The 20,442-nt window shown below is 40.4% G+C and overlaps 2 protein-coding genes across 2 annotated transcripts in view; one reads left to right on the top strand and one right to left on the bottom strand.

The window, feature by feature from the left end:
• Window positions 1-8,013: 8,013 nt before the first annotated feature.
• Window positions 8,014-15,817, bottom strand: LOC120064943. The gene is made up of 3 exons (XM_039015547.1): window positions 15,234-15,817; window positions 10,841-10,990; window positions 8,014-9,360 (listed from the first exon to the last, which is right to left on the bottom strand). The coding sequence occupies exons 2-3, from the start codon at window positions 10,986-10,988 to the stop codon at window positions 8,201-8,203; spliced, it is 1,308 nt and encodes a 435-aa protein (XP_038871475.1). The 5' UTR covers window positions 10,989-10,990; window positions 15,234-15,817; the 3' UTR covers window positions 8,014-8,200.
• A 1,811-nt stretch (window positions 15,818-17,628) lies between these two features.
• Window positions 17,629-20,442, top strand: part of znf362a (zinc finger protein 362a) — a 29,481-nt gene continuing 26,667 nt past the window's right edge. Inside the window, exon 1 of the mRNA XM_039016692.1 lies at window positions 17,629-17,721. The gene's annotated coding sequence lies outside the window, so the exon portion shown is untranslated. The remainder of the gene's footprint in view (window positions 17,722-20,442) is intronic.

The following is a 20,442-nucleotide window of genomic DNA, read 5'->3' as shown; positions in this document are numbered from 1 at the left end:
GGATTATCTTGGCAAAGGAGAAATGCTCACTAACAGGGATGTAAACAAATTTGTGCACAACATTTGAGATAAATAAGCTTTTTGTGGGTATAGAACATTTCTGGGATCTTTTATTTCAGCTCATGGAACATGGGACCAACACTTCACATGTTGCGTATATATTTTTGTTCAGTGTAGTTTAATAACATTAAGGATATGAAAATGGCCAAAGAAAGCAATATTACAGTACATTATTATACTGCCTTGGCCTGGACTGTTGGCATCTTGTTGGCAATGTTACATTTAGTTCCATAAGGCTGTTGCAGTGTAAACATAACACACCAATATATATTCTCTGAGGCCCAGGTATGTGTTGGCTCCTCTGCCCCATATGCCCCAAGAGCTCTTGTTATTCCCTGGTTTAAGACGAGAGCTTTTGTCCCTTAGCCAAGTCCAGCATTGAGAGAGCCTAGAGCCAGGGGGCGGGCTGCTGTATGTTAGTGTGTGCTCATGTTGGTGGGATATATACAGTGTATTCAGAAAGTATTCATACCCATTGACATATTCCACATTTTGTGTTGCAGCCTGAATCTATTTTTTTTTTTTTCTCAACCATCTACACACAATGACAAAGTGAAAACATGTTTTTAGAAATGTTTGCAAATTTAATGAAAATGAAATAGATATCTAATTTACGTAAATATTTACACCCGAGTCAACTACAGTTGAAGTCGGAAGTTTACATACACCTTAGCCAAATACCTTTAAACTCAGTTTCACAATTCCTGACATTTTATCCTAGTAAAAAAGTCCCTGTCTTAGGTCTGTTAGGATCACCACTTTATTTCAAGAATGTGAAATGTCAGAGAATTATTTATTTCAGCTTTTATTTATTTATTCACATTCCCAGTGGGTCAGAAGTTTACATACACTCAATTAGTATTTGGTAGCATTGCCTTTAAATTGTTTAACTTTAACGTTTCAGGTAGCCTTCCACAAGCTTCCCACAATAAGTTGGGTGAATTTTGGCCCATTCCTCCTAACAGAGCTAATGCTCGCACATGCTTTTTCAGTTCTGCCCACAAATTCTCTATAGGATTAAGGTCAGGGCTTTGTGATGGCAACTCCAATACCTTGACTTTGTTATCCTTAAGCCATTTTGCCACAACTTTGGAAGTATGCTTGGGGTCAATGTCCATTTGGAAGACCCATTTGCGACCAAGCTTTAACTTTGTGACTGATGTCTTGAAATGTTGCTTCAATATATCCATGTACCTTTCCTCCCTCATGATGCCATCTATTTTGTGAAGTGCACCAGTCCCTCCTGCAGCAAAGCACCCCCACAACATGATCCTGCCGCCCCCGTGCTTCATGGTTGGGATGGTGTTCTTCGGCTTGCAAGCGTCCCCCTTTTTCCTCCAAACATAACAATGGTCATTATGGCCAAACAGTTCTATTTTTGTTTCATCAGACCAGAGGACATTTCTCCAAAAAGTACAACCTTTCAGGTTTTGTGGATATAGATACTTTTGTAGCTGTTTCCTCCAGCATCTTCACAAGGTCCTTTGCTGTTGTTCTGGAATTGATTTGCACTTTTCGCACCAAAGTACGTTCATCTCTAGGAGACAGAACGCGTCTCCTTCCTGAGCGGTATGATGGCTGCGTGGTCCCATGGTCTTTATACTTGCGCACTATTGTTTGTACAGATGAACGTGGTACCTTCAGGCATTTGGAATTGCTGCCAAGGATGAACCAGACTTGTGGAGGTCAAACATTTGTTTTCTGAGGTCTTGGCTGAATTCTTTTGATTTTCCCATGATGTCAAGCACAGAGGCACTGCGTTGGAAGGTAGGCCTTGAAATACATCCACAGGTACACCTCCAATTGATTCAAATGATGTCAATTAGCCTATCAGAAGCTTCTAAAGCCATGACATCATTTTCTGGAATTTTCCTATCTGTTTTAATGGCAGTCAACTCAGTGTATGTAAACTTCTGACCCACTGGAATTGTGATAGTGAACTATAAGTGAAATAATCTGTCTGTAAACAATTGTTGGTAAAATTACTTGTGTCATGCACAAATTAGATGTCTTAACTGACTTTCCAAATATATAGTTTGTTAACAAGCAATTTGTGGAGTAGTTGAAAAATGATTTTTAATGAGTCACCTATGTATGTAAACTTCTGACTTCAACTGTTTGTAGAAGCACCTTTGGCTGCGACCTTTTTAGGAAAGTCCATAAGAGCTTTCCACCCCTAGATCTTGCAACATTTGCCCATTTTTATTATAAAAAAAAGTATTCAAGCTCTGTCAAATTGGTGTTGATCATTGCGAGACAACCATTTTCAGGTCTTGACATAGATTTTCGTCAAAACTGTGACTCGCCACATTCACTGTCTTCTTGGTAAGCAACTCCATTTGGCCTTGTGTTTTAAGTTATTGCCCTGCTGAAAAGTGAAGTAATCTCCCAGTGTCTGGTGGAAAGCAGATTGAGACAGGTTTTCCTCAAGGATTTTGTCTGTACTTAGCTCCATTCCATTTATTTTTTATCCTGAAAACCTCCTCAGTCCTTAACGATTACAAGCATACCCATAACATGAGGCAGCCACCACTATGCTTTAAAATATGGAGAGTATTTTCCCCAAACGTGTGTATGTGTATATATATATGTTTTTTTAAATTATAATTATTTTTTTTTAACTAGGGAAGTCAGTTAAGAACAAATTCCTATTTACATTGATGGCCTACCCTGGCCAAACCTGGACGATGCTGGGCCAATTGTGCGCTGCCCAATGGGACTCCCAATCACAACCGGATATGATACAGCCTGTATTCATTGCAAAAATTGTATTGCTTTACCACATTTTTTGCAGTATTACTTTAGTGCCTTATTGCAAACAGGAAGCTAGTTTTTGAATATTTTTATTCTGTACAGACTTCCCTCTTTTCACTCAGTCAATTATGTTAGTATTGTGGAGTAACTGTTGTTTATTCATCCTCAGTTTTCTCCTATCACAGCCATTAAACTCTGTAATTGTTTTCCTCTCCGGCAGCTGAGTTAGGAAGGACACAGTCACCTTTGTAGTGACTGGGTGTATTGGTACACCATCCAAAGTTAATTAATTAACCATGCCCAAAGGGATATTCAATGTCTGCTTTTTTATTTTTTACCCATCTAACAATAGGTGCGCTTCTTTGCAAGGCATTGGAAAACCTCCCTGGTCTTTATGGGTGAAACTGTTTGAAATTCACTGCTCAACTGAGGGACCTTACAAATATTTGTATGTGTGAGGTACAGAGATGAGGTAGTCGTTTAAAAAATCATGTTAAACACTTATTTCACACAGAGTGAGTCCATGCAACTTATGTGAATTGTTAAGCCAATTTCTACTCCTGAACTTATTTAAGCTTGCCATAACAAAGCGGTTGAATACTTATTGACTCAAGACATTTCAGCTTTTCAGTTGTAATTAATTTGGAGAAATGTCTAAAAACATAATTTCACTTTGATATTTTGGGTTATTGTGCATAGACCAGTGACAAAAAAAACGTCTCAATTTAATACATTTTTGAAATTCAGGCTGTAACATTTGGAAAAAGTCAAGGGGTGTGAATACTTTCTGAAGGCACTGTATGTTCTGGCCTCTTGTCTGTGAGGTGCAGTGATAAAAGATCCCCCTATATCCCTGCTCTTGCATCCTTGTGTCTGTGTGTGTCTTGTCCGTGTTGTCCACTTTAAAGAACTGGGGCAGTGCCCTGCTTTGTTGGATGCGTTGTTGGTGTGTTCTGATGACTGTGTGCAGTACGATGCAGATCCCTGTGGGGTCTAATAAAAGCAACACTGCTGTCCGGTGATGTGGATAAGAAGTAGAAAGATTATTATTGTGGGGTGGTGGTGGGTAACTGGTGGTGGTGGTGATGATTATAATACCACTTTTAATGATTGTGTCAGGATGTTGGTGGCTGTGCAACCATCATTGTGCGAACACACACTGGTGTGCTCGTTGCCTGAGGTTCTTGAGAAATGTTTTAATGTACAATTAAAGATTGGTAAAACCAACATGCCTGTTTTGGCTCTCTTTTAGAAACACTGATTAACATACCAGTACATTAACATGTAGTACTAATGGATTTGTTGGGGCTCAGTCCTTTGACAAAATGCAAGTGAAATGCTTTCTCAGACCATGTTTAACAGAACTCATTACTAGAGAGCAGCTAGAATCTATCATAATTGTACAGACTGAGATGAGGCAGTGCTTGCTGGTGTACATTCTGTGTCAAGGTGCATATTTCAGCAGAGTTGTGCCAAATCCCAGCCCTGTGAAAGTCTCTGACAAGCCAGAGACTATGTACTCCCTTTGTTCCTCCCCTTCTCATGCTGAGGCATTTCTCAACTAGATTAATAAAAAGCTGAGAGTAACCCTGTGATGGATCACACTGTCTGAACACAAGACGACCTCACTGCAGGGCAGGGCCTTATTGTGCTGTATGCAGGGCTGATCCCTCACTCACTGTCTCGCTGTCTATGAGGATGCCTGGAGATTGGAGAATGCCTTCTAAAAAATGCCAGCCCACTCCTTAAAAAAAAAAGAAAGAAACCATTGTATAAAGTGAACATCGGAAGCAAGAAGCAGCGGTTTGCCAGCTATTTGATGTCGGTGCCGTTGTTGGAGGAAAGGTTATGCTTGTAGCGTGACATTACCTCATGCTCCATTGTACGTGCTAATTCAGGGCTGATTGAGTCCAGTTGCATCATTATTACAGAGGAGCTGTGGACCTGGCAACAGAGCAGCGCAGCTAACAACCGTCAGTCAGCCACCCCAGGACCAGATCTCAGTACTTCTCTACAGTATTTAGTTCTCCTCTCACTTACACTCCTGTAAAGGAGCAGACTATCTAACTTCAACTCAGGAGAATTTGTCCGTTCAAATAAAAGGGATTTTTTGTTGCCATGGGGAGATCTTTATGAAGCCCTCACCATTTAATATAGGTACATGTGGTTCAGCTGTGGGTGTAGTGTGAGCTGTTGGCTTCACTGTCCTAAGAACAGTGAGCTGATGGTAAGTAGGGCTGTTCTCTCACAGGTACCATAACTGTAGTGACTGAATGAGCTGGAGAGCGAGCGTTCACTCTATCAATTCAAATGATGCCGTAGACACTATGAGTAGACCACATACAGTGTGTTTGTGGCTAGAGTTTAGATCAGACAGTAAATGAGTACAGAGTGACCTTGAGAAAGATGACGAGCGGGAACTCTTGTCACAATGATATTTTGTTGAGTGATATCTGCACGCTCATGGTTTGAACAAAGGCGCATTCAGATCAGAATCGTTTTTTTGTAAATGTAGCGCCTGAAGGGCATATTCAAGTCTTATACAGCAGTAATGGTTGTTTGAGATGTTTTGCGTGGGAGTGATTCTGCCTTAGAGGTGACCACAGAGGACTTATAGTAACAACAACCGAAAATACGGGAACGTAGCAGGTGATTTGTCAATTCAAATATGTATTTATATAAAACCAACACAAACCCTTTTTTCTCAACACAAATGATGTGCTTCAGAAATATGAAAATAACAAAAAAAATCCACATAATATAAATTCAATGTAGCATTTTCACAAACACACAACACAAGCACTAATATTGCGTAATATTCCACTGTTCATACATTTTTCGGGTTCCATTTAAGCGGCAGCGCTCTTTTTCGGCCACAATGTCTATCGTCCATACAGAATGGAATGACTAACATAGGAAAGAGAATCATTTCTTACAGTTTCTCAAGGGTGATTTCTTTATATCACTGTTAGATATGTGGCAGTGTCACAGTGTATTGAGAATCAATCACACACAGATTAAGCGTATGTTAATAGCATCTCTGATAGCCGTGTTGTGCATTTCCACATTAGCATCGTATTTGGGAGTTGGCATATTGTGGAATGCGGGCTGCATTTCCCCAATGCATGTAACACCTTACTTCATGCCTGGGACTCATATTCCTTATAAGCTTTTTGATTTGTCCATTCATTTGAATAAATAATTTATGACACAGTACTGATATTCTGTTCAGCTAGCAAGGTAATGAACAGAATCACTGAATTCTTGATTGAATCAAACTGCCCTGTGGCAGAAGTAGCAGCTAAGACATTTCCTCATCGTTTCATCAGCTCCTGAACTTCACAGTGTGTCAGTGCTAAACACACACACACACTCTCTTTCAAAAGTATGTTCAAAAGTGTGTATGTACATTCAGATGGAACAGAGTAAATAGGCATTTTAACGTCATAGATTTAACCAATCAGCATTCAGGATTAGAACCACCCGTTGTATAAATGTACATAACACATATACAGTTACAGCCAAATATATTGGCACCCTTGCACTTTTCTTAAATAATTCCTTATTTCTTCAAAATAAAAACGTTTGGCCACCACACCTTGTTATTGGATTTAACATTGCAAAACCAATTTCATTTTTGTTAACTTCATTTTATGATTTGAATTTAGAAAATTGACAAAATGATTGGTACCCCGGAGCTAGTACTTGGTTGCACAGCCATTGGCCAAAATAAGAAATACTTCTTGTTGTCATCAATGAGCTTGCTGCACCTTTGTACTAACAATTTGCACCATTTTCCAGCAGCAAAATGCTGTAGTTCTTCAATATTTAAGGGGTTCCCTCCTTAAACTGCTGTTTTCAGATCTCACCATACATTTTGGATGTAGACACAGCTGACAGACACAGCAAACCTTCTTGCCACAGCTCGCATTGATGTGCCATCCTGGATGAGCTGCACTACCTGAGCCACTTGTGTGGGTTGTAGACTCCGTCTCATGCTACCACTAGAGTGAGAGCACCGCCAGCATTCAAAAGTGACCAAAACATCAGCCAGGAAGCATAGGAACTGAGAAGTGGTCTGTGGTCACCACCTGCAGAATCACTCCTTTATTGGGGGTGTCTTGCTAATTGCCTATAATTTCCACCTTTTGTCTATTCCATTTGCACAACAGCATGTGAAATTTATTGTCAATCAGTGTTGCTTCCTAAGTGGACAGTTTGATTTCACAGAAGTGTGATTGACTTGGAATTACATTGTGTTGTTTAAGTGTTCCCTTTATTTTTTTGAGCAGTGTATATATATATATATATCCAGTGTCGGAGACTTTAGAGAATGAGCTCAGCCTCATTTTGATCTGTTCTGGGCTCCTGGTTAAATCACTATTCTGCGGTGTATCTGTCTGTACAGGTCTGAATACTTTGGCAGCCAGGAAGATGTAGGCCTACCTGCTGTTGACTCAGTGTTTGCCCTCTGGCTCTCTCAAGGGCAGCACAACCTAAACGTTACTCCTTTGTTTAGAGAAATCCCCTCTCCATCTCTTGTTTCAATGTACTGTATATAATACACAATCTAGCCTGGGAGCTTCAGAGGTCTCCGTTGTGAGCTACCTGGGGTTAATGCTGGCTGCAGGCTGCCCTCTGGTGTTGGCCTGGGTAATATCAGCGTCTCCTCTGAACTCCGGAGACATTTGAACCTGACATTAGGAGGTATGCAGCATGTGTCTGCAACGTGGTACCTGTATGAACACGGCTGTTTGTGTGTGTGTGTGTGTGTGTGTTAATACCTTGAATTTCTCAGATGTTATTCAGCGCCCTGTTGCGCGTGTGATCAAGCGGAATCTTATTCCTCGACTCAGAAAACCCCTGAGTGAAGAGAAAGCTTTGTTGTCGTTTCATGCCTAGCTACAGCCCAATGGCCGTAGTGTTTAGAGCCACTTCTTGTTAAGCGTACATTATAATCACTTGCCTTTTGCTGAGGTAAGGTGAAGTCAGATCATCTCCCATCAAACTAATCTAAATCACACTCCAGATAACTGAACCCCCCCATCTACTGTATTCCTACTGTTTCAGCAAACTAACTATTGAGTTCCATGTCTATAGATCTGGAAAGCAAGCCTCAACCTGACTTTTTCAGCACTCCTCTGCAGCTTCCCAGAGATCACTCGGCACGCATGAATAGACAGTCACAGTCAAAGGGGGAGTTGTTTACTTTTTATCATTGACAGGTAGACCAGCTGTTTACAGTACATGTGATATTCATCTGATCCCATCCCCCGACAATACCTAATAAATCCCTCTCAACACAATCCCATTCCCAAGCCACACTTTAGTATCTAACACTACCCCATCCAGGCTTATTGTCCAGTACACTGACTTGGTGCCTGTGTTACATTGACTGGGAGAGCCCTGTGTTGTCTGTGGCTTCTTTGGGTACAAACAATAAAAGCTTCAAACTCCACTCCAGCATTGTCTCTATGTGCCTGATCAGTAGGATGTTCACACTGAGATTTAGAGGTAACACACAGACAATGAGCAGACACACAAACCCTGTCATTACGTTTACCCCCAGGCAGGGAAAGCCCCACTGCCACATCCTACACTGGCTCCTGTAGGTAGAGTCTGTGTGTTCCTCCACAGTAGTGCTGAGAGGCCTGTCTCCTAGTCCTTTTGTCTCTCTGTGTTCCTCTAGTATGTCTGCTGACAAACACTCCAACGATAAGAGGACAGAGTATCTATGGTGAGCCAGTGATAGCTGTATGTTGTTCCCGGAACATGGGCTGTGAAGGGAGCAACTGGACCGTGTTGTCTCTGGGTCAACAGACGGTGTGTCTGACACCGCTGACGTCGCAGGGTTTACAGCCATGCATGGTGCAGCGAATGTTTGTGCGGGCAGTTGAATGTCAGTGTCATGTACCTCCTTGTTTATCGTTGAGTGTGGGTCCGTCTCTGTGTGGGCCAGGTGTCGTCTGAGCAGGCCCCAGCCCACCGTCAGCACCAGCAGGAGGGCCAAGGTCACGGTGGCCAGGGCCCAGCAGGGCTCACCCAGAGCAGACAGGACATTGTTGGGGAGGCTGGGAAGGCACATAGTGAGGGAGCTGGTCCTCTCCATGCAGACCTTCACCCAAAGTCTCCAGCTCTGACCCCCACAGACACCACAGAGAACCCACACCAGCAGACAGCAGAGGAAGTAAATGATGTGGGGCAGGCACTTTTCCTGGTCCTCTCTCCCTCCTCTCTGGCTGTCTGTGTCCCTACTCTGCCCGTCCTCTACCTCCACTGTCACACCATGGTGATGTGCAGGAGCTTTAGAGCCTGGAGTTTTACTACGTCCGCCTGTGTCTCCGTCCACTGCTCTACCTCTGCCACCATGGACCTGGGGCCACTGCAACTTCATGGCAGTCTCCACGGCAACAAGAGGAGTGGTCATCAGCAGCACCGCCCAGTAGGTGTGGCTGAGGAAGAGCAGGAAGCGCAGGGCAATGACATCAGAGGACGTGGAAAACGGAGGTAGCCAGGGGTCTGCAAACCAGAGGGCAACCAGGATAGCTGAGGGACAACAAAGACCAATCAATCAAATAGGGAAATGTGGGGGATGGGACTATAGCAGCATGAGGATTGGGACACTGAAGTAGGCCATAGGAGTATAAAGAACTCCCATTTAAAATGTAAGATCACTAATGTTCAAATTCAGTGATTAACACAATGTTTAGCACATTGATATATTCTGCCTTTCTGTAATACATCATTTCCAGTGTTTACGACACTGAAGGTGCAGGTTGATGGTCACTAGACTTGATACTGAATCATATGGCTTATTCTCACATCTGTTGATAGCGGTTGAGGCCAGACTGGATGACCAAGGACCCACTGATTATTCAATGTATTGCTGACATCCTGTGAACACTGTATGATTCTATAGGAGCTGACAAAGTCACTGCCTTTTTTATGGACATCCTTTTGTTTTGACAGCCTGTCTCCGGGGGCATTTTCTCTTCTTCTGTGCTGGGTTTACAGGGTGCTTCTGTGCCCTGTTGGAACTTGTAATAAACCATATTGGGGTCGTTCCACAAATAGAGTACATTTTGGGTAGTGTTCATTTCACCTAATTGTAACACATTTTCAAATTCATTAAAAAAAACATGTTTTCCCCTTCTCAAATAGTTAAATAAATAAATAAATAAATGACTATAGCAACTGCCAATAAAGTCCATTAAAGTAACAGGGTTGACGGTAACAGGGTTGACTAACAGGGTTGACGATTTCATCTTAAATCAGCCACAAATCCCCTTGTGACTGGGGGAATGGAAGCTTGTTGTGTGCAACAGGGAGAGTAATTGAATGCAAGCTTCACAAAAAAATTTAAACTGTTAAAACATTTCTAGCCTCTCTGTGGGTAACAGGGTTAATGTGTTATGCTCGACCCACTCAGTTGTCCACCACAAAACACCAGAAAATGGCTGAAAAGAGTAGAACCTGCTCACCTGCTTTTACACTCTGATTTGACTATTAGATGTTCAATGTTTCTTTTAACATTTTTAAAAAAGGAATATTTTCATCATATTAAAACGAGAGTTCAGTTCACATAACAGTGTTGACCTTAAAATGAGGGACAGGTTTTTTATATTACCTTAAAATGAGGGACAGACGTAAATGAAATCACTCATCACATTAATAAATAATAATATTCAGAAGTGACTGTCAAAGCAAGAACATGACTAGGGCTTAACAATGATGGTAAAAACTTGGAGAAATAGTAGGCTTAAGTGGGTTAAAATCTTCCTAGAATTTGGAGAAACATGACGAGGGACATTTCAAAATGCAGATTTTTGGTCTTTATTCATGTAAAGAATTTGATTTATTGTATACCAGGCTTTTAAAATTCAAAAGGTGCGCAAAATGTACTCTATTCATGGACTTTAGCAACTGCTCCCCTTTCTGTTTTCCAGCCAATTCTTATTACAAGGACAAACAGGTATTTGTAGCTCTGATGTACACAGCAGAGATAGGGTTAGAGATGGACACGTACTTGTGACTACGAGGTCTGTGAAGAGCAGCAGGCAGTTGCAGCAGAAGCTGACCGCACTGAGAGAAGCAGTGACCATGGGCAGGAAGGGAAGACTGCAGGCCAGTTTACACACACACACCACAGCTGCTCCCGCCAACACACCATCCATGGCTAAAACAAAACAACACAGACGAGAGGTATATATTATAAACCATTTTCGGATTATCACTGGATTTTTTACTCTCTAGGGTGCCTTACAAAACAGAGTTTCAAGGGCAATATTCACTGTTTGAGACAGCTTACTGTACGTATAAAACATTATATCTAAACTCAATGTATTAGACCCCTAGAATGACTTAAAGGCCCAATGCAGCCATTTTTATCTCAATATCATATATTTTATGGATAACAATTTAGTACCTTACTGTAATAGTTTTCCATTAAAATTGTCAAAAAATAAACAGAAATAGCTTTTTCTCAAACAAGAATTTTGCTTGGAGTGTCTAAGTGCAGAGAGGTTTGGAACTATTAAAACGTATACCACCTGGTGACATCCGGCACGCCAAAACTCCACAGACGCACAACGTGCTGATTAGAATGTATTTTCAACCAGCAACTTTCAGGAAATAACACTGATCAAATGTTCACTTTTACAGTGTTAGGGCTCTATTCAATCTGTATTGCTGAAGTGTTACAGATAGGAAATTACCTTTAAATGTCTAGCGTGCTATTGGGCCGACATCTGCAGCGTTTACCGACATGAATGCAATCTCCGCTAAGGTGGGAACATTGCCTTGTAATTTCAATCACTCTTTAAAGCTGTATTTCTGCGATACGGATTGAATAGAGCCCTTAGTTTTATCAGCTGTTGTACAATATGATACAAATAACAGGGGGGGAAAATGTGATTGCAGTGGGCCTTTAAACTAACTCAAGACCCATCATGTGAAATACTGTAGCAAATATATGCAAGCAATAATTTTCAAAATAATTTTATGCTGCTATCCAAATGATGTCGATCTGCTGCAACAGACCAATATTTCTTTGTGTAAATTAGCATTAATCCATGGCCTTCTCAGCCACCCATGAATGTTTTTGGTCACTGAAATGTCAATAGACAGCAATGAAATCAGTGTATGATTTTTTTAGGTCGTTTTTTGGCCTTTCAACTTTTGAGATCAATAAGAAACTTATTATCATATTATCTTTTTATTTAGATCATCTGTAATAAGGGTACGGTTAGGGTACAGTATTGTTATCGGGGGTACAAAAATATACAAATACACTTAAATATACCTTCAGAGGTACACATAATCTCGCATGGTATTCTTCGGTACCTTTTAGGGTACATGTGCTGATAATTTTGTATGATGGTACATTTGTGTACCCAATATTCTGAATCTAAAAAAGGTACAATCATCACACACTCAAAAACCATGCCCATCATTATCATATTTCCCAGCATGCTCTTTTGCAGGTAGATTTGTACAAATATTTGCATGCACATTGATTGATTTCATTTTGTCTAGCAGAAGATCAATAATATGCATTTACTGAGATGGTTGTTCCTGTTTAGGTAGTCCAATTTAGAAATTTTCCCCAACTTGGCAGTCATTCTAAATGCAGGTTGCCAGCAGACCAGGAGTTTCAGACCACTGTGTTGGGGTAAAACTGTCAAAGTATGATATACGGTATGTAATGTATTGTGACTCATGAGTTTAATTTCAATTATAAAATATTCACTTAGGCACTCACTTGATGAAGGCTACAGGACTGAAAGCCATTGAATGCAACAACAATGTCTTTGTCACTTGCAAACACAGTCATGGGAGGTACTGGAAACTATAAAATTAACTTAAAAGGCACACTGGGATATATGCTAATAAGGTTTTACACCCTATAGTGTTAAAACAACACCCAAAAACCCTTTTAGATGAACATTTTTGCCACTTAAAAAGGAACTTTGTCACTGTGGTGGTAACCTAAAAAGGCACATTTGTACCTTTACCAAAGGTATGTTCTTGTACCTGTACCATCTTGTCGCTAAGGTACACTACTGGCTCTTTTAAAGTTACGAACTGCAATTGTACAACTATGTACCTATAACTAAAAAGATACAAAGGCTCTTCACAGCTCTTAGTCTGTTGTCAGTCTTTTCAACCGACATATTTGACATACATAATTACATTCTGCATGTTTATTCATGTCCCCACCTAGGATTTGAACACGCAACATCTTGGTGCACAGCATTCTAGCTAGCTACTTCCCTTGCCGTAATGTTAACATAACGGCGGAAAAGCAGTGATTAGAACACTGTATTATATAACTCTATGTTCTATCCCCTCTGGAATCCTGAAGTGATTCAACTGTCGTCACACTAGTGTCAACATCACAACATCACTGGAGCGATGTAATGACTTTTTACCCTTCCGAGACGTGTGTGTGTTGTCAGTATCACATCATCACTGGACAGCTATAATGACTTTGTACTCTGCAGAGATGGTTCTATCAATCTCACTGTCCGGTTGTTGACTGTTGAAGGTACAACAGCACTGTGGTTCACACACTGAGGGGCGCAGTGGTTCGGCAGGGGGTGCACAGGGGAAACACGTTAATTTCAAATACCATTTTATAAAACAATGGCAACACTACCATGTTGATCTGAGCCTTGCTGTTGGAAAACCACAATAGTGTCAGACTTTCAGCTGTCGCAGATGCACCTCCCCCGACTTCACTCCTCGACTTTCAACTACAGTCGGTTGCATTAATTAGCCTTACCACTTAAACGCTCCCAATATCTGCGGTGCTGCTCGAGGCAACATCATCTCATTGAGTCTACCTTTAAATTATGAAGTCAAATATAATGAGACCCGGCAGATTCAGAAGCTTGAATTTTTTATTTTAGTCAAAGGTAATAGTTTCAGAATAATTGTATTTTTTCAAACAGGTTTGTTAATTATTTTATTTCAGTTTATTAAATAGTTTTTTCATAATTTGTTTTCGTTTTCACTTAAGTTTCCATTTAAAATAATAGGCTTGGATGGACAATAATGGAATAGTCTCCTAACCCACATAAAATTGGATACATGAATGTATATGCAATGTTCCCATGAAACATGTCTAGAACATTAATAGCTTATATTCTGAGAACATGACAACCACATTCTGTGTATTTTTGGTGGAACATTAATGGAATATTCAACTAACCTTCAGAAAACTGGACACAGGAATGTTTTTGAAACATGTCTAGAACATTGATATCTTATATTCTGAGAAAATGGCAACCATGTTCTATGCATGTTTGGTGGGATGTTGATGGAATATTCTCCTAGCCCTTAGAAAACTTAACACAGGAATGAGCTTGCAGCGTTCCCGTAAAACATGTCTAAAACATTATTATTGAATATTCTGAGAACATAGTAATCACGTTCTGGGTAAATTCTGTTTGACATTAGGGGGAATGGTATCTTAGAGATGTCATGGGAAGATTCCTATGAAAACGCTAGGTAATGACCTGAGACTGTAAGAGAACGTTCTCTAAAGTTGTGAGAACATTTGTTGTTAGCTGGGATCTCACACTCCATTGAATACAGGCAGTTGACGCCAACACCCCTCATCTAATATTCCAAAATGTTTTCAAATTATGAGATGTATCCACCAATCCAAAGAGAGGAATTGGCTGAAGCTTGACAGCCTGCCATCCCGCTCTGTGGACAACGAATTCCATTCTTAGGGCGGAGACACAAGCATCTCGTCCTTATATCCAGCAACTCTGGCTGCAGTGAACAGCACGACTTTCCTCTAAACAGTGCAGATGTGGAAGACGTCTGTAGATGGCTTGGTAACTCCTGTTTGACTTGACATGAAACTAAACTAGTGTCTAATCCCGGTGCTGAGCTAGTGCGTAGCAGCTAATTAATGTATAACATGTTGTTGTAGAATGTTATGCATGTCCCTACTGCAACCAAATTTATAATTGCTGGAGTAAATGTTTCTTGTTTTTGCTGTTCTCCGAATATCATTTTAGACTTTTAAATGTTTACAAATGCAGTAAATAAGCTTTAACTTTAGTTTTTTTTAATCATTGGGGAGGGGGTGGTTGTAAATTTGCCATACTGTAGGTTTAGCTGAAATGACGCAGCTGTACAAATGTCATGAGAACTCTAGCATAGGAACAGACACTCCTCCCCCATGTCTGATTTGTTTTGAGTTATGCCTCACTGCCAGTTTCTGTCTTTAAGCAAACGAACACTCTCAAGCCCATCTCCACCATCTTAAATCCTAGCAACAATCGAACAGATTAGTCTAAACTACAGCCCACGGCAATGCATAGTGGTGGTCGGTCAATGATCCCAATTCAGTCAAGGAGTGAGTTTGCATGAAAATCGTTGTGAAGTTTGAATTAGTACCTTACCTGTGCACACAGGCGCCTCCAGCAGCACGTCGGTGTGAGCCAAACAGCTTCCTTTCTATCCACCTCCCCACGCCCCTCCCCCTGTGGGACATGTTCAGTCCAGGGGGGCAGGGTTACGGTCTGTGCTCAGAGGGCACTTTCGGTACTGCATTTTAGCTGAAGCCAAGTCCAAAAGGACAATTCCCATATACTGCCCCATAGAGAAGTCCAATTTTAAAATTCCTAAAAAGACACTTTCATTATCACCTTTGTACCAAAAATATCCATTGAATTTTCCCAGTTATTTTCATTGAGGCCGATTTTTTTCTCCATCACTCACAGCCGAAGATATTAACATTTAATATTCACCCAATGTCTGCCATCCTTTTGGATGTAGACGTGTCCTCCAGGACGTCTATATTGCGAGGTGTTACAGAAGATCATCAAGGACATCAGCAACCTGAGCCACGGCCTGTTTACCCCGCTACCATCTAGAATCTAGAAGGCAGAGACAGTGCAGGTGGTGGGACCGAGAAACTAAAAAACAGCTTCTATCTCCAGGCCATCAGACTGTTAAATAGTCACCACTAACCACTAGTCGGCCTCTGCCCAGTACTGTTAGAGACTGCTGCCCTATGTACATAATCATTGAACACTGGTTACTTGAATAATGTTTGCCTACTGTTTTACCCACTTTATATGTAAATACAATATTCTATTCAAGGTTAATACTGTATAACTACTGCTGTACACAACTGTTCTATTCATATACTGTCCATACTGTCTATACACACCATTATATACATATATATTTATATTCCGGACTCTGACATTGCTCGTTTTGATATCTCTTAATTCCTTTCCTTTTAATTTTTAGGATTTGTGTGTCTTTTTTTGTATTGTTAGGTATTACTGCATTGTTGGAGCTAGAAACATAAGCATTTCGCTGCACCTGTGATAACATCTACAAAATATGGGTACTAGACCAATACAATTTGATTTGTTTTGTTTGTATCTGTCTGTCTGTCTCCACCTGTCTCTCTGTCTGTCTGTCTAGTGAAACTGGCACCTCTGTGGTGTCCTTTGTAGATTGATGTGTTCTGTTGAGAAATGAAAGCTTGTTGTTGGGCAACATTGCCATTGATAGTAGAATACTGTTTTACATGTCCATAATGTGATCACTCAGATATTCTTATCTAATACTACGGTACTGCCATCTCATGCTGAAACGTGCACATAGCGTTCAGGTTGCCCTGCAGCTCTGATAGCAGTGCTGCAGGTCAATTCTAATTTAAGGTCATCAATTCAGGAAGTAAACTTAAATAACAATAAAAAAAACATTTAACAATCTATTTACAATGACTTCTCGATCAAATGAGCTATTTATTTCAAAAGTTTTTCCATTTTTGGATTTGAAATTAAAATCACTTCCTGAATTGACAGCCTTCAATTCGAATTGACCCCTGCCCTGAAGCCCTCACCGTTAGTTTGAAAATGTGGTTTTATGAGTTAGGCTCGCTTTATGGAGTTTATTAAAATGTACTTGCTACGATTGTGATATGTTGTTGTCTCACCTAGCTATCTGGATAAGAGCGTCTGCTAAATGACTAGAATTTCAAATGTTATGGAATGAAAAGTGTCTAAATGTATCATGGTTTACCAACAAACTGATTAAAGCACACAACTAATGGTAATTACATGGTAATACATTATATTTATGCCTATTCAAAATGTATAGCCTTTTTTATTGTAGTATATTTATTATTGTTTCAGGGTAAAACCAAATATTCTACTTTGCGCCATAGGGGTTACATGGGCAGTAATTTAACGGAGACCCCCCGTTTTTCAACCCTGGCCTCATCCTCAAATTCTTTATAGTTGAGAAGTAGTGAAGACACTAGTTGAAGACACTATGTGAGCGTGAGAGCGTTTTACTATGAGGATGTTTGATACCCAGTGGTGTAAAGTACTTAAGTAAAAATACTTTAAAGTACTACTTAAGTTGTTTTTGGGGTATCTGTACTTTACTATTTATAATTTGGACAACTTTTACTTCACTACATTCCTAAAGAAAATAATGATACTTTTTACTTCATACATTTTCCCTAACACCCAAAAGTACTCCTTACATTTTGACAGGAAAATGGTCCAATTCACACACTTATCAAGAGAACATCCCTGGTCATCCCTACTGTGATGATGCCTTGATATTATGGTGCAGACAGTTGACAGCCTGTCAAACCAAAAGCTGTCACCAATTATGTCACTACAATGAGGCATATCCTAAACCAAGTTTATATCGCAGCAATTATGTCAATTCTGAATATCTTTAGGCCTATTTGTAGTTTTTAAATTTCCATAATCTGCTTCAGTGAAAGCAAATACTCGCCTGCAGCACCCAGAAGTGAACAGTAGGCGACCCGGAAGGTCTGAACTCCGACTGAAGGCAAGCAAAAGGAACATCTTATTATTTTATAAAATATCATTAAATCTACCATCGAGGTGTCAGGTTTGTATACATTTTTTCGCCTCTCTTGTGTGCAATTTTAAAAACGTTCGGCTGCAATGCTATTTTGAAAGCAGTTATCGTTACCATTTGAGTCGTCAAAAAGTTCAAATAAAAAAATACTAGCCATTACCAGAGCATATTTGAAAAGGACAACGTTCTAGTTATATTGTGCATAGCACACAGACATGCGGCAGATGAGATGCAGTTAAGCTACTATTCTGGAATTGAATTATGGATTTGCATAGCGAGAGAACCCAGTTGTCCATAACGCATTGCATTTTGCAAGGCATGATTGTTGTAGGAAGTGTCTAGTTTTTTTTCTTCTTCCTCGAGCCGGGCTATTCAAACCTGCTAATTTAAGTAAACAATCATTCGTACACGTACGCTAATGCAAAGAAATGGATTACAAATTTGCATGCATCGAGACACGTCTACTTTTTTAGGCGAATTATTACTGTACATTTGGGATCTGCAGAATATGGCGTCCAGTCCTTATAAAAATAAGACAGGCTGCCATTTTTGTTTTCCTTTTGTCTGAATTTTTTAAATAAAACTGTCTGAGAATGTGGGAGAGGCTGTGGAGCGAGGCACCAGGGGGGATCAGAGTTGCTCTGCAGTCTAAATGCTCCTTATTTGATGTTTTATGTGTTAGCATTTTAAGTTACAAAGGTATTTTTTTTAAATCTGCAAATAAACGTAGACGTCCATATAGAATAAGTAAAAGTTAAGTAGCCTAACTTTTGTTTTAGTTCACAAGTCTAGACCAGCCTCAAGTGATTTGTCTACCCTTATTATAGGCTGATAATTGATTACTCATTTATTTTCATATCTGTGTTAAGAAAATTATTTATAGAGCAAATAATAGCCTATAGTATTCGTATTGCAAATATGACGTTGGGCTAATGTTGCACGATTGACATAGGCCTACTAGCCTAATTTGCCGCTAATCGTCTGAAGATGGATAACCTGCAGCCTAATATTTTTAATTTCCTTTAACACGACTAGCCTATACATTTCGGTCTATGGGCTACAGTAATTTTAAAAATCGTACATCTGACTGGCTAGAAAGCAATAGACACCATTTTGAGAAACAGCAGTATTTGGGTTTTTATTGCGTAGGGGCATGACACAGAACGATAAAATCACTGATATCGGTTCAAATTGATTTAAATCTGCGGACACATTTCAGATAGCGGTTCTCACCACAGATGTTTCAGCATGCAGCTATTTCTGCTGTGACTCAAATAGTTTAGGTGGTTCACCGGGGCTATTTCACTGTCTGTAACAACTAATGCAAAATATTGTATTAGGTGTTGTTATTAAAAATTAATGTTGCTCTCCTTGAATAGCAACTTGAGCACTACTTATACATAATGGAAATCAAGCAATGTTTGCATGTAGGAAGGTAATGGGATACATTTGCTCCATTGTTAAACATTTTTGCAGTGGTCAACTCTTTGATGGTTGGCACATTTTACAGAGTGTGGCTTCAATCGGAATTAGGCATTATGGGGATTTCAAGGGGCTCAGTCAATAACAAAAGTGAAGTGTGTTAATTTCCCAACATTGATCCTGGGGACCCAAAGTTTAGAACTATGTTGGATTTTACTCCAGCTGAGTATCAACAAAAAACATAGTACACTGCTCAAAAAAATAAAGGGAACACTTAAACAACACAATGTAACTCCAAGTCAATCACACTTCTGTGAAATCAAACTGTCCACTTAGGAAGCAACACTAATTGACAATAAATTTCACATGCTGTTGTGCAAATGGAATAGACAAAAGGTGGAAATTATAGGCAATTAGCAAGACACCCCCAATAAAGGAGTGGTTCTGCAGGTGGTGACCACAGACCACTTCTCAGTTCCTATGCTTCCTGGCTGATGTTTTGGTCACTTTTGAATGCTGACGGTGCTTTCACTCTAGTGGTAGCATGAGACGGAGTCTACAACCCACACAAGTGGCTCAGGTAGTGCAGCTCATCCAGGATGGCACATCAATGCGAGCTGTGGCAAGAAGGTTTGCTGTGTCTGTCAGCGTAGTGTCCAGAGCATGGAGGCGCTACCAGGAGACAGGCCAGTACATCAGGAGACGTGGAGGAGGCCGTAGGAGGGCAACAACCCAGCAGCAGGACCGCTACCTCCGCCTTTGTGCAAGGAGGAGCACTGCCAGAGCCCTGCAAAATGACCTCCACTAGGCCACAAATGTGCATGTGTCAGCATATGGTCTCACAAGGGGTCTGAGGATCTCATCTCGGTACCTAATGGCAGTCAGGCTACCTCTGGCAAGCACATGGAGATGCTTGCCAGACATGCTACCACTAGAGTGAAAGCACCGCCAGCATTCAAAAGTGACCAAAACATCAGCCAGGAAGATTGAAACCTGCACACAGAACATTCCGGGGACTGACTCTTTTTTAAAGATCTTGCAGCTGGACCTGATCCAAGGCTTGATTCTCAACCATGTCCATGTTATCCCTGAAATAACTGAAAAAAGTCTGTCAGTTTAGTGTCGAATTAAATGTGATTGATTTATTGAAAACAGTATACAGTCTTGGTTCTAGGGGTTGCCATGGCATAGACTGATTTTTTTCTTCCTGTTTGATTGTTGATTATGGCAGTAATACATTTGTAGCCATTACAGTCTCCGTCGGACAGGATGCTCTACACTCCATCTCGAATACACAAAGGACTCTACTTTAATATAGTTTGACACTTT

This window comes from Salvelinus namaycush, chromosome 20, assembly GCF_016432855.1.
Source record: "Salvelinus namaycush isolate Seneca chromosome 20, SaNama_1.0, whole genome shotgun sequence".
NCBI classification, from domain to species: domain Eukaryota; kingdom Metazoa; phylum Chordata; class Actinopteri; order Salmoniformes; family Salmonidae; genus Salvelinus; species Salvelinus namaycush.
This window is presented reverse-complemented; position numbering and strand designations above follow the sequence as displayed.

Bases quoted from the DNA above. Each gene is read 5' to 3' on its own strand.
- LOC120064943 (XM_039015547.1), bottom strand. From the start codon at position 10,988: ATGGATGGTGTGTTGGCGGGAGCAGCTGTGGTGTGTGTGTGTAAACTG. The intron at 9,361-10,840 runs GTACGTGTCCAT...GTTGTCCCTCAG, and splicing joins CACAGACCTCGTAGTCACAA to CTATCCTGGTTGCCCTCTGG.